Source organism: Odontomachus brunneus, unplaced genomic scaffold (genome assembly GCF_010583005.1).
Source record: "Odontomachus brunneus isolate Ranch 3 - 2012 unplaced genomic scaffold, Obru_v1 Obru_scaffold_035, whole genome shotgun sequence".
In the NCBI taxonomy this organism is placed as follows: Eukaryota; Metazoa; Arthropoda; class Insecta; order Hymenoptera; family Formicidae; genus Odontomachus; species Odontomachus brunneus.
This window is the reverse complement of record NW_022639485.1, coordinates 2,154,858-2,168,082: the sequence shown is the minus strand read 5'-3', so window position 1 is coordinate 2,168,082 and position 13,225 is coordinate 2,154,858. Positions and strand designations below refer to the sequence as shown.

The following is a 13,225-nucleotide window of genomic DNA, read 5'->3' as shown; positions in this document are numbered from 1 at the left end:
TATATATATATATATATATATATATATATATATATATATATATATATATATGCGCGCGAATATGTATATATATATTTATATATATATATATATATGTATTATATATTAATATATGTACACGAGAAATCATTCATTATTAGACGTATTCATTTCGCGTTCGATTTTTAGTTTGCTTGCCTTTGTTCCGCGCTCAGAGAGTGGACGCTTCAACAGATGTGTTTGGAGGTAGCGAAGCTGCCTTCGAGAACGTCGTTTCCAGCATCGATATTGGCTCGGTCTTCTCTGTAAGAGAACAGCCGTTCGTTCAATCGCGCATGATGCATGTCGCTCGATAACGATACTTTGAGTTGTCGAATTTTTAGGTTTCCTGGTCGCGAGAGGAATGTCCCACGTTCGTCTCAATGACGCGAATAATTTTTATATGTGTGTAGATACAATTTAACAATAATTATTTACTCTCCTTTCCGCAATCTAGCAAGTAGTTCAGAAATAAAATCTGACCAATCGCCCGTTCGGGCTTGCGAGCGACAATTCGTCGCAGGAGAGCGACGAGAGTTATTCTTCTATGTTAAGCGACATTGTCGCTATTTGCGTCTCGGCAACAGCTGTCGTGTTTGTCCACGAATATTCGCGACTGACAAAGACGCTCAGTGTATTAAAATATACTCTGTAGAAAGACGTAGAGAGATGGGAGAGCGGCGGGAACGTTCTCGAACGTAGCTCGGAGGAGAGGACTCGGCAGAGACGCGCTCCATTCAAATCTTGACCACTCTCTATCCTAAAATATGTTTGTTCGTGATCTCTTTCTCTCTCGTCACTCGCACACATACGCACACTCGTCACGACGCACACACATACACACACGCACATGCGGGCACATCAAGCGCGCTCACACAATCCGCACCAGACAATCCGGAAATGGATATATTTGTTCGACTACACGGTAGCCACAGCGCTCGACCAATGGAACGAGAGAGACACTTTAATCTCCCTGCTCATTTTTTTGCTTATATCGTTCCTTATGACGTGCTGCTTCGTGGTATTCCCGAAGGTCTTTGTTCTGTTTACCTCCGACGACCTCGAAGTTGACGAATTAATATCGAACAGCTGAGTTCACCGACGGGTTAAGAGAAAGATCGACACACACACCGATCCTCTCACCCCATTGGACGATCGTTAAAAACTAGGAGGATTCTAAACGAGGAGAGGAAAGTAGTAGACTCTCGACCGCGACTCCTTCCGCGTCTCTTACTCCCTTTTTTACTTCTCTCTTATTCTCTACTCACCGGATCCGCGCGAGGCAAACTCGCATCTCTTTAATTCCTTTTCCTGATAAATCTTCATTGGTTTCGGAGGTCATTCTCCGAAACAAAGAGGTGACGAATTTCTCTCTCTCTCTCTCTCTTTCTTTCTCTTGTCGCGCCAACAGGACGTGAGTGGGAGTAGGACGAGGAGGAGGAGGAGCAGGAGGGGGAGCAGGGAGAGGGTCAGCAATTTCGCACAACTTGGAGATGGACAAGCGGGGGTTGTGGGACGCGAGAGGCTTTCCAGGGATAAGCGTGCAAGATATCGAGGCACGTGTCCTCCATTCGTCTTTTTCCTCACATTTCCCATTTTCTCTCTTACACCTCCTTTCCATTCTCGTCTTCATCGTTGGACTTCGTTCTTTCGATCAGCTATCACGAGTCTAGATACAGATGCGCAACGCAGCGCGATTCGTAGCGACACTGCTTCCTCCTCGTTCTACCCTCCGACGGGGGAACAATGGGCCGAACGAGTCGAGGATTACTAAGAGCCGGTCGCGCCGGACATCAATTGACGCTAACTCTGCCTAATTCGACTTTTTTTCTCCTCTGTCTGTATTATAGAGGTATAATTATAGACTATAATAAGTAGGTAATTATAGGCTATATTATAGACTATAATCGAGACAGCGAAAACGTCTAAACCCAGCGGACTACCTTCACGAGAGCAGAGCGATCGACGCCGATGTCCCGGGCTCGGCGAACGCAGTGGAGCCAATCCGGCGACTCTTCGACTTCGAGCGATGATGCGTTCGCTCCTCGGAGGATAATGAGTGAAGGGGATCAAACGAGCGGGATGATCCTCGCTCGTATATTATTCGCCGATCTTCGCAGCAGCATATTATCGATCCGATCTCCACGGCCGGAGGGGCCATTTTCGCGGTAAATCTATTTCGCGAGCAGAGCACGTGAGAGGCGAGAGAGGCATTCGACATCGTACTTGTGGAAAATGCAATTTAACAATTCGCGCCGGTGCCCACTTGATATTCGCGCTCGACGAGCGCGCAACAACAGCGGTCGCTCTGCTCTCAGCTGAATTCCGTTTTGGCATTTGGCCGCGATCAAAAGGCGCGCGATCGAAACCAACGACGACCATAATACGTCCTACAGCGATATTATCGATAACAATAATAATAATACAATAACATAATAATAATAATAATAGTCACTAACGTACACACTATATGTATACTCCTGTACAAAGTTTAATTGCACAATGCATCTGATTTCCCGCGAACGGAGTACATCTAATTTAATGATAATAATAGTCGTAAGCGCTTGCTCCTCAAGGCAGCTCCGCGAGAGAGTGATACCTGGCAGTAAAGGAAAACAGTTTCGTCGATCGAGCAGTCGACCGATTGTCGTGGACACTGAATGGGCTGTTTCCATTTTCTCGCGATGTACGTGTGTGTGTATGTGTGTGTGTATGTGCGTGTGTGTGTGTATTTGTTACACGAAGAGCTTAACGAGCTACGCAATAATTGTCAGTGAGTCACAAGCAATGAATACTCATTCTTTATTTGCCTTCTCGCGCGCGCGCGGTCGCGCCAAAATCGTGAATATGGAATTATCGTAAATCACATTTCTCGGACGTCAGCCGAATCTCTTAATCGTTAAAAACGAGGATACCTCGAAAAATGATTTTCTTTCTTGCTCTCTCTCTTCTTTCTCTTTTCTTCTCTCTCTCCCTCTCTCTCTACTTGTTCTTTCCTCTCGCGGTAACTCTTCGCCGTGACTTTATTTCCGTGTCGCGCGCGGGCGTCAACATATAAAAATATTAATACTAAAACATTTTCTTTTTTTTCCGTTCTTTAAAACTAAACTCAACTCACTTAGTCGACGGTTATGTACGAGATATCGCTTTTACATTTGTGATGTATACCTCCCCTGCTTCGATCTTCGAATACTTCGTTATTCGAGGCTCGAGTATTTTCCCCCTTTTCCCTGTTATTATTCCCGTGACACACCAACGGGACATATCACACGCGTTTACGATGGCTCGAAACTTCAGAGGCGTATTATATCTCTTGTTTCTTTTTTTTTCATTTCTTTTTTACGTATACGACGATGCCAGGTGACACTGATGAGCTAGCTTGATTGCAAAATGGTGTTTACACGTCTAAAGGGTATGTTCACACGCGCGCTCGCGCGCAGTGTCCATTGGAATTACAAAGCTGGGTTGGGGAGTCGCGGAAGGTCGTGCCCCTGAAGCTCTACGTTCTCCCGCGGTCGGTACGCGCGCGCGGTTATCGCGCTGAAAGTATCCTCCCGATCGCTGAAACCCGCACTCGCGCGCGGCGTGGCGCCGACGATCATGCGCCACCACGTCGCGCATTCGCTTCGAAAGGTATCGTAGAAAAACGCGAACGGAAGGAACGGAAAAGGTAAAAAAAAGAAGAAACACGAAGTAACAACGCAGACAATTCATAAAGACGAAATGTCGATTATGAACGAGACACGATCCGTCGGATCAGAATGATAGCTTCTGATCGCACACACGGCGGACACACACCGAGCGGACACTGAGCGCGTTTCTATAAAAAAGTCTTACCTACTAATGTACAGCGTGATTTTGATTTTCGCAGCGGCAAGCTTCCGAGAGGTAAACCCGCGGCAGAGAGGAGCCGTGTGGTTCGCGGCTTCAAACGACAGATACTCGACGCGGAAAGACAATCTCTCTCTCTCTCTCGCGCGCGCGCGCGCGCGCTGTATAGTATATTGGTTAATTTATTGGAGAATTTATGTCGCGAGAGACTATCTCCGGGACAATTTAAAGAACGTCCTCCTTGTTATACACACGCGCGCGCGCGTACGTACTACAAACGTCCCGACGAATCGTTCCGTCGACGTGCTGAGGATGGTGCCGGTGGTGAAAACGGTGTCGGGGGGGTGTCGGAGAAAGCGCGAAGAGCTGCTCGACTAGCACGGGTGTGAACGACCCTTAAGAAAAGAAATCGGCGAGCGACCCGTCTGTCGTCCCTCTGCGGCCGCGGACGGGTCGCCCTATCACAATCTTCGTCGGCGTCGTGGTGGCGCTCGCCGTTGCTGACTGCAGCAATGCAGCAGCAGCAACGTGGGCGATGACGGAAGTGGCGGATTCGACGGGGATATGTCTCCCGCCGGCAACGGCGAGTGACGACACGACGCAGCAACGTCAAAGTAAACCACCGTCACCGGTCGGCGAGTACCGCGCGCACTCCATCTCCACTTTCGTCTCGATTCGACTCGACGGTACAGCCGGATATTCTTCTTCTTCCTCCTCTTCCTCTCCTCCTTCTTCCTCTTCCACTTCTTCTACTGCTGCTGCTGCTGCTTCCTCTTCTTCCCTTTTTCTTCGCTGTATTTTTTTATCTTTTTTCTTCGTTTTCTTGCTTAATTTTTTAGCCAGCCTCGACGCGAGGCCACTACACTTCACCTTCACCGATACCCGCACCACACGATAGCACCTCAACACATTGCAATGTCATGGCCTATGGAACCTGCAACCGAGCAGACACACAGAAAAAGATGAGTGTTAGGTCTCATAGAACGAAATCCGACGATGTATTAGATTGGTGCAAAGGATTTGTCATTTTCCTATCAATTTTTCTATCATTCATCATTTTTCTATCGTAGGAAGTATGAATGTTAAAAAGACCATGTAAAAAGCCCTCGTCTAAGAAAATGTGCGATGTTGTTTATTATATAAAACGAAAAAATCGTCTTAAAAAAATCTCAGAAATCTAACAAATATGAAATCATTTTGAATCAATATTCCTATGTACCTGCAATCCTGTCCTATAATATTCTAACGACATTAGAAGTCGACGTAAAAAAACAAGTTAATAAAATAACTAAGCATTGTAGGAGGATATAAAAACATGATAATTGATCCAGTCAGGTTTTCGTGGCGACTTCTAATATTGTGCTGGAATAAAATATTAGGATAAGATTGTTGGTACACAGGAATATATTGATTAAAAATTCTTCATACTTTTTAGGACTTTTTATGTTTCTGAGGACAGTTCATTTTTTTATTTCTTTTATTATTTAATAAAATGTCTGTTTTTGAAATTGTTTAAAAATTTGTCTTGCATTCCTAGGTGTCGGATTTTCATGACAGTAATGGGATTATCCTATATATCCCATAAACTCAAGTAATGACTCTAAGAACAATATCGATAACAGACTGAACAAGCTAGAAAAAATTCATTTCGATATCTCTAAAGCTTCTCGAGTCATAAGAAAACGTGCAAGTAAATAAATCTCCTTATTCGAAACCGTTTAAAAATGATTGATTCCACGAAATTGGATATTGGATGGAATTTCGTTTCCTATTTTATATATTTATTTCATTTTTTCCACCTTTTAAATTTATTTGCTTTCGTTCCTCATTTTATTTATCATTTTTATGTTATTGTTATCACATTTGACGCGATGAACTTTTGCACCAGTCTAATGGTCCGCAGAAACCGTCGTTGTGTGTAAATTCGTGAAAGAAACGCGATGGTACCTGGTGAGGTGTCTGCTGTCTTCGTGAACGGCCATCTCCGAACTCTTGAACTCGTTCAGCTCCTTCCTAATGGCAGCCTTGTCCTTCGGAGTTAACCGCGTCCAGGGCTTGTCGGCTCGTCTGTCGTAATCGTGAGCCTGCGTTACCTCGATATAGTCGTTGAACCTGATAATCTGTGGGAGAGCAAAGCGGAATCTACATGTTGACTTTCGCTTTTTATAGCTCCGTCCGTGAGTCGTTAAGCCTTTAATCGGAGGGGTGGGAAAAAATAGCGTCACGGCAAAGATGAGATACGGGAAAATATCGGACGAACTTAGACACAAGGCGGTACATCGTAACCTTCTCGATACAGTCAACGCTATCTCGAAACGCTAAAGATACGCGGCGCGACGCGGAAAACCCGGCGGGGAGATTCACGAAGGGACTTCTTTCCCTCTTCTCTTTTCCCTTCCTTTCTCACGCTTAATCACCTTCTTCTCCTTGAGCTCTTCGACAGTCGGTCGGAAACTGAGCTTCCGCAGGAGGTAGCGTTTCTTTTCCTCTTTCTGCTTCTTCTCCTCGGCGGGACTTTGCTCTGAAAAGGAATGTCATGCCGTCTCTCTTAATTTGATTCCAGCCGATTTGGCAAAGCGCGCGAATTTAATTACGAGTTTTCTCGGAAAGTGTATCGTCGCCAATTTTTTATTGTGAAAAATGCACTGTCAATTTGCAAATCTACGCATTTTTATGTCAGTCCCCTTTAAAAGTTCAGTGTGCACATTTATGTACATTTGGATCCTCCCCAAATGTTTTATATCGGCAAAGTAATGTTGCCGTCGATATAATACTATCGATCCAACCTAGATAGAGCTATATTCCTCGTCCTAATTTGCGAAACAGTGATTTTCCCACCGAAGGAACCAATACGGCGACCGTGCATAGAGCAAAATTGTTGACGCTTGAAATTGTGTAAAGTTTTTCATGAAAAAAAGTAAGCAAATTTTTTCCCAATGTTTTATCTGTCATCTTAAACTATAAGGTTGTTTTATTATGTTCATTAACATGGGTGTAAGGTTTATTAAATTCTGTAGCTAGATTACAAGTGCAAACATGAATGCACATAACCCAAGTTACTGGCAAAGCAAACGTCGCCTAAATTGGACAGAAACTAGCCAGTAATTAGAATTCCTAGCCAATTACTGGCTAGGACGAGGTCGCTCTTTCTACTTGAAAATATAGAACATCGTACTTCGCAATAGTTAATTCTATTTGAACCACGAAATTTCTTCGTTAGAAGCATCATTCAAAACTATTTTTAAAAAAATAACATTGTACTCGAGTGGGATCGATGTTTAGGCTTTAAAGGGTGAATATTTTTGTCAATTTTTGTACAATCGCCAATACCACGTTGTAAATGCTAAAACAAATTACGAGCGGCCGTTCTAATTTTTTTTTTATTAATGCAATTCAATACGACATAACGCCGCCATTCATAGTCTGATCTTATATTTAAAATCGTCTTAAGTTCATTTGCCTAGCCAATGAAGCGATCCTTGCAGCATCTGCACATGAACTTGAGATGACCTTAATCCTATTAATTATAGGATCAGACTATGAATACCGGCCTGAGAATCGCGTCGTTCGTTTCGCGATCGAGGAGATCCCGTCAACTTACGGCAGCGAGAACTTACTTTTCAGAATGTTCCTCTCTTCGAGCTCCTCCTGGGTTGGTCGCATGCTCAACCGCCTGAAATCAGAATGGGGTACGTGATTCAGTGTAAGTTCGTCAGCCACTTTAATCTTCTTTTGTCGGTGGCGAGGAATATTTGAGGGAGACTGCGGGAGACAGAGAAAGAGAAAGAGAGCCACCACACGGTGTGCAAACAAGTGATTCACCGCGGCGAACACTCGTCCCATTATCCCGTGTAATCTTTGCGAGAGACAGCTGTTATTTCAAGCTCGATTTCAGGCGAGCTCGATCGCTCGTTCGTGACGGCCTGATATCGGCGGAAAGCGGAGAGGAATGGATTTTTCCGGAATTAGAATTCAGGTACGTGTTCCATTATTATTGAGAGATATTCTAACGACGGATTTTTTTTTCACAAATCCGTGGCGAATGTATATATAACGCTCTGTGACGGCCGCACTTACATCGCGGGAAAACGTTCATCCGCCGTTGGCGGATTTCGACTCGCTGCAATCGTACCTGAAGCGAGTTTAACACCCTTTTTGTATAACTCATTGTCCGTGTAAATTTGCTCTTATCCTTTTGATAGTATTATTTAAGTTGGCGCAAAAGATTTGTCTTGCTTGTCAAGTAAAATAGAAAATGAAGTTGTCAGATTTCCCATTAATTCGGGAGTTTCGAATTAGGATTAATATTTTTTACAAATAAAATAAATATCATCGACTTGATATTTCTTTGGACAACTAACAAGGGATTTACTACTTTTTTTTTAATATTCGAGCTCTTTTTACGAAAATACAAATTAATTTCAGTCAAGGTTAACAGAAAAATAAAAAATCTCTTGCACAAAACTAATATAATTATAGATTGTTATTACCGACAAATATTTCTTTATATACAGTAACTATTGGCATAACCAAGAAAATATAATCTTATCCTCAGTGGAATCCTCTTATACACTGGCCTCAGGAGGATTCCTCTAAAATCAAAAAGAAAATATTCTAAATAATTCAAATGGTTGGAAAGTTGCTCTCTATTTCCTGTAATTCCGTATTCTAAGTAAAATCTTTTATCGAAAGAACATTCCCCTCCTACTAAAGTATTATTAATCGGCCTATTAGATATTCTCTTAAAGACGAATATGTTTACTTGAAACAGAATGTTCTTTTACTAGAAAAAATTTCTATATTAAGAACAAAACTTATAAATAAAAGACGAGATTGCTCTCTTCTCTTCAACTTTAAGAATATTGTGTTTAGAATATTTTTCTTTTAATTTTAGGAAAGTCCTCTTGAATGATATAAAAGAATTCCGCTAAAGAGATAAGATTATATTTTGTTCGGTGAGATTATTAATTGGAAATCTGCTAGATACTTTTCTAACTTTTTTTCTTTTGAATCAAAGAGAAGTTTTGAGAGAAATATGTCCACTTGGAGCAGAATATTTTCTTACACGCGAAAGACGCGACAAGTAAAATTTATATTATAGATAAAAGACGAAATTTCTCTAACTTGAGCGATATTGTGCTTAGGAAATATTTTCCTTTTGATTTTAAGAGAATCCTCTTGAGATCAATACATAACAGAATTCTGCCAAGGATGAAATTATAATTTTTTAGGTGCAGAATGAGATCGCGCTTATGTGAAAGAGACCGTGAAAAGTGCTAAGAAATTTTGTTTTAACATCGGCTTCGGCGAGGATTTCATATTTCGACGTTCACCGCGCGAAGATACCTCGTAATAAATATTAATCGCACAAATACAGCGGACAATACGATCGTTAGGAAGGAAGTTTCGCGATTCTCCGATCGCGGGCATACTTTTGCGTCTTTGTTCATCGCGGCCGCCAATCGAACGAGAGCGGATGATTCGAGCCGAGGGATGCGGAGAATCCGTCATAGCGTGCCAATTCCGAAGCTTCTGAAATATATCCGTTAGACGAAAATAGAAACGAATGCGTATAATGCGAGATCCGTTCACCCGGCGGACGCGATTACAGAGGCACGCGCGTATCACAGACGAGCGAACAATTGCCCTCACCTGATGAGCTTGGCACCGATGGCCTCCTTCGTCTCCTGCCTCTCATTGTCCGTCTGCAGCTGAAGGATGTTCCTGTTGATGAGCTCCTGTCTGTCTGGCCTGAGGGCGAGCTTCAGCGACAGCGATTCCTTGCGCGCGATCTTGGCTGCCAAACGGTCTGTCGGGGCAGAAGATGTCAAACCGCTCGTTTAGTTCGCGAAACAGCCATTCTGATTAATGCACATCCGCGCGCACGGAAATAACGTCATTACGAGGGGTAAATGGCATGTCTCTCGACAGAAAATCAAATTAAAGAAATAATAAGAGACGCAAATTCGTCATTACGAGCGCGGAGAAAAAATACTGGCCGAATTAGCGTGACAGTGACACAGCTAAGTGTATTTTCAATCGGAATAAAATTGGTTTATAAAGATCAAATTCTGTTTTCTTCGACCAACGCGTGTTTAGTTCTGTTATTGTCAAGACTGGTTTGAATTAACGTAACGATGACACAACTAAATGCGTTTTGGCTTAAGGAAACAGAATTCCTCGTTCTTAGGAACCGAAGTTGACTTTCACAAGAACCAGAAAGTCTGGCTTCTTCTGGCAAAACGCACTTAGTTGCATCAATTTATTTAACCAATTTTGACAATGACACAACATACGTATTTTGGTTGAAGAAAATGAAATCTGTGGTTGTCAAAAAATGTAGGTTGAAGGAAAACAAAATTTCTGATCATTAAAAAATTTGGTATAAAAATTTTTTATGAAAATCAAGAATGTTCTATTTCCTTCAATCTAGCTGCGTTTAGTTGTGTCACTATCATGTTCATTCAACTTGACAGTGACATATCTCAATGCAGTTTGGTTCAAGAGAACAGAATCCCTGGTTCTCAAGAACCGAATGTAATTTTCATAAGAACCAGAAATTTAGTTTCCTTCGACCAAGACGTCTTTAGTTGTCTCATTAATTCGTCCGATCTTTTTTCCCCGTGCGGGATAAATCGCGTCTCCCTGCAGAAATCAAATCTCAAATCAGAACACAAACAAAGAACACAGATCGAGATGAGTCGAAGGTGAGATCTGAGATTCGGTAGGAATCTCGCGCTTAGAGAAGTCAAATCGCGTGCGTCCAGCAATCACTCACGCGATTACTAATTACCCTCCACGATCGGCGAGCAGCTGAAGCTGCGATAGAGCAGCGGGGCGTGTTCGACCGGCTCGATTGCGGCGCAGGCGATCGACAACGTCGACGCGGTCCATATCGACAGCATCGTGTCATCGCTCTGTGTCTTTCTCTCTCGTGGACACGAAATCGAGCTGGTAGGCGTTTCGCGGCAGGCTCAAGCAAGTCGGCACAGTTTGCGCATATACATCGCTCCGACGATATACATTAATTACCGTTGGCTGCCGCGCTGGTCATTTCGCGACGCGGAATTAACGCGCGCGCGCGCACGCTGCGGCAACAACCACTGTCTCTCGATTGAGAGACAGAGAGAGATCTCGAACGAGACTCGAGGGGGATATATCGCGGGAATTCTCAGAGGGAGGATTTTTCCTTTTCGTTTCGAGTGACTCAACGACGATTACCCACGATTACCAGCGCGCCGGATATCGCGATAAAAGATTCCCGCGAGTGGGAAGCAGCGCGACGAATCGAGACTAAGGAACGACCGGGAGTATACTGAGCGACATGCCAGCTATCTTCGGGGATTAATATAAACCTTCTGGTGTCCGCGCTCTCGCTTTCACACGCGCACACAAGCGACACGGACACACGTACACGCTGACGACCCAGCGCGAGAGTATAATTAGTTCGGTTGCTGAAGGCTGATTTAAAGTGTTGGGCAATCGCGCGCGGATGTTTCTCGCTGGGAAAACCAACGCGATGTACTCCCTCCGTCGAGACACTTCATCTGCGAGTGCAGATGAAGCTTAAGCTAAAGGATCATTTTCTTCACGCGCGTCGAGATCGCAGTGACGGGCTCTCTCTGTCCTCACGAATCACGTTTCGCGTTCGTCCCTACTTAAGGAATTTATTCACTTAAACCAAGATGCTCAAAATTATACAAAAATTAAGTGCAATTTGTCGCGCTACATTTGTAGTTAAAGCTTCATGCAATTCGCCTGCCAACCCGGTTTCGCGAAGCCGTCGAACAAATTCGAAAACAATTTAATATTGAATATCGCAATTTTGCATATATGACTTGAATGGTAGAAATGATATAGATGACCATCATTCCAGCGTTTCGTCAAAAGTGATACCAAACATTTATAAATATTATAAATGTTATAAATCATTATAAATGTTGCGTATTAGGAAACGCGGCATAGAAGAGAGAATGGTATTCGTCGCACTGTTTTTGTGTAATAGTTGATTAACGACCATATTAAATACAGGCGAGAAAATTGCTGATTTGTGCTTTGAGCGAAACGTGGCGAGGTAGTGTCATAAAAATGTAATTTTACTTGATTAATAATGGCTCCCGTGATGCGCCATTGAAAAAAACACATCTTGTGTGAATAAACTCTTTAAAAGAGATTTGGTAAAATTATATTTAAAGTAAAATTACGTTTAAAAAATTTAGTTAGAAAAATCTATGCAACTGAATTGTATTTTTGTCATAAAAAACGATAAAACTACGTAGAAAGGTATATATGTGTGTGTGTGTGTGTGTGTGTGTGCGCGCGCGCGCGCGCGTGCACTCATACATTTAATCGTTGAAAGTAAGTTACGACATAAAACGAAAGAAACTGATAACGTGATTATGCTCTCTTAAAATGAATCAGTAAAAATGTTTCTGATTGAATCAGTGGAAGGATTTTTCGCCAATAATTGAATGTTCAATTGATCTTCAGTGAAAACACTTCGTTGCTCCATTTTAGATCTCACTGATTTTTATCACAGGGAAAGTATGACTTCTCTGCAAAATATCTATATGTAAATATAATATGTAAAATATAATATGTAGTACATAAATATGCTGTACCAAATCCAACTTTTTGCGTCTGTGACGATGGAATGAACAGCTCCCACGCGATTTACGTGCCTGACATTGACGCGAATGACATTGCCTGTGTTTGCAAACTACATTAATGGTAGAGGCGGTCACTGCTATCAATTGATCCTTTCAGCGAGCTTTTACTGTAATTGCAATGCTATACTTACAACTGAACCAGCAGTTACGAGTATAACATTATATCAGTAAAAAAATATACTGATTGTATTTTAGGGAGGGTGAGTTGAAATATGAGAAATTGAAATTCCCGATAGGAATGATCAGTTCAGGTAAAGTCGTGTAGTACATCTCGACGAAGTTTGTACACATCTCCATCAATCCTTATTAAACTTTTTAAGCAGGGGTGTGCGCTCCTCGCGGTCCCGCTTCGGATTCTATTCCTCGCTTCCGAACTGAACGTGATTTGATAAGAAGAATAATGGAAAGAAAAAAAAAAGGAAAAAAAACGGAAGAATGAAAGAGACGTTTGGTAAGCGGGCAAGTTTTCATTATCCGGTCACGTTCGCCGTGATATCTCGAAATCCGTCCCGTCGGAGACGTTTTTCCGCGAATATTTTTTTGCCCTAAATGCGAAAACGCGCGAGTTCCCGAGTTCCTCGGCGAGCATTTTATATCGGTTATCTGGCGCTGGCACCTCGAAAGTTCCCGTCCCGCTGAATTTTCCTCGACCTTCGCAAATGTTTGAAGCCCGTCCGCCAAGCCCCCCCCCCCCCCCCCCCCCCCCC

At 42.8% G+C, this 13,225-nt stretch overlaps 1 protein-coding gene across 14 annotated transcripts in view; it reads right to left on the bottom strand.

Annotated features, from left to right (window-relative positions):
- Positions 1-444: 444 nt before the first annotated feature.
- LOC116843773 (phosphatase and actin regulator 1) overlaps positions 445-13,225 on the bottom strand; it is a 514,963-nt gene continuing 502,182 nt past the window's right edge. For all 14 annotated transcript variants that reach the window (XM_032814528.1, XM_032814530.1, XM_032814531.1 and 11 more), the window contains 5 exons: positions 9,502-9,658; positions 7,467-7,522; positions 6,267-6,370; positions 5,797-5,969; positions 445-4,783 (listed from right to left, as the gene is read on the bottom strand). In XM_032814528.1, coding sequence (XP_032670419.1) covers positions 4,768-4,783; positions 5,797-5,969; positions 6,267-6,370; positions 7,467-7,522; positions 9,502-9,658 — 506 coding nt within the window. In that variant the 3' untranslated portion in view covers positions 445-4,767. The remainder of the gene's footprint in view (positions 4,784-5,796; positions 5,970-6,266; positions 6,371-7,466; positions 7,523-9,501; positions 9,659-13,225) is intronic.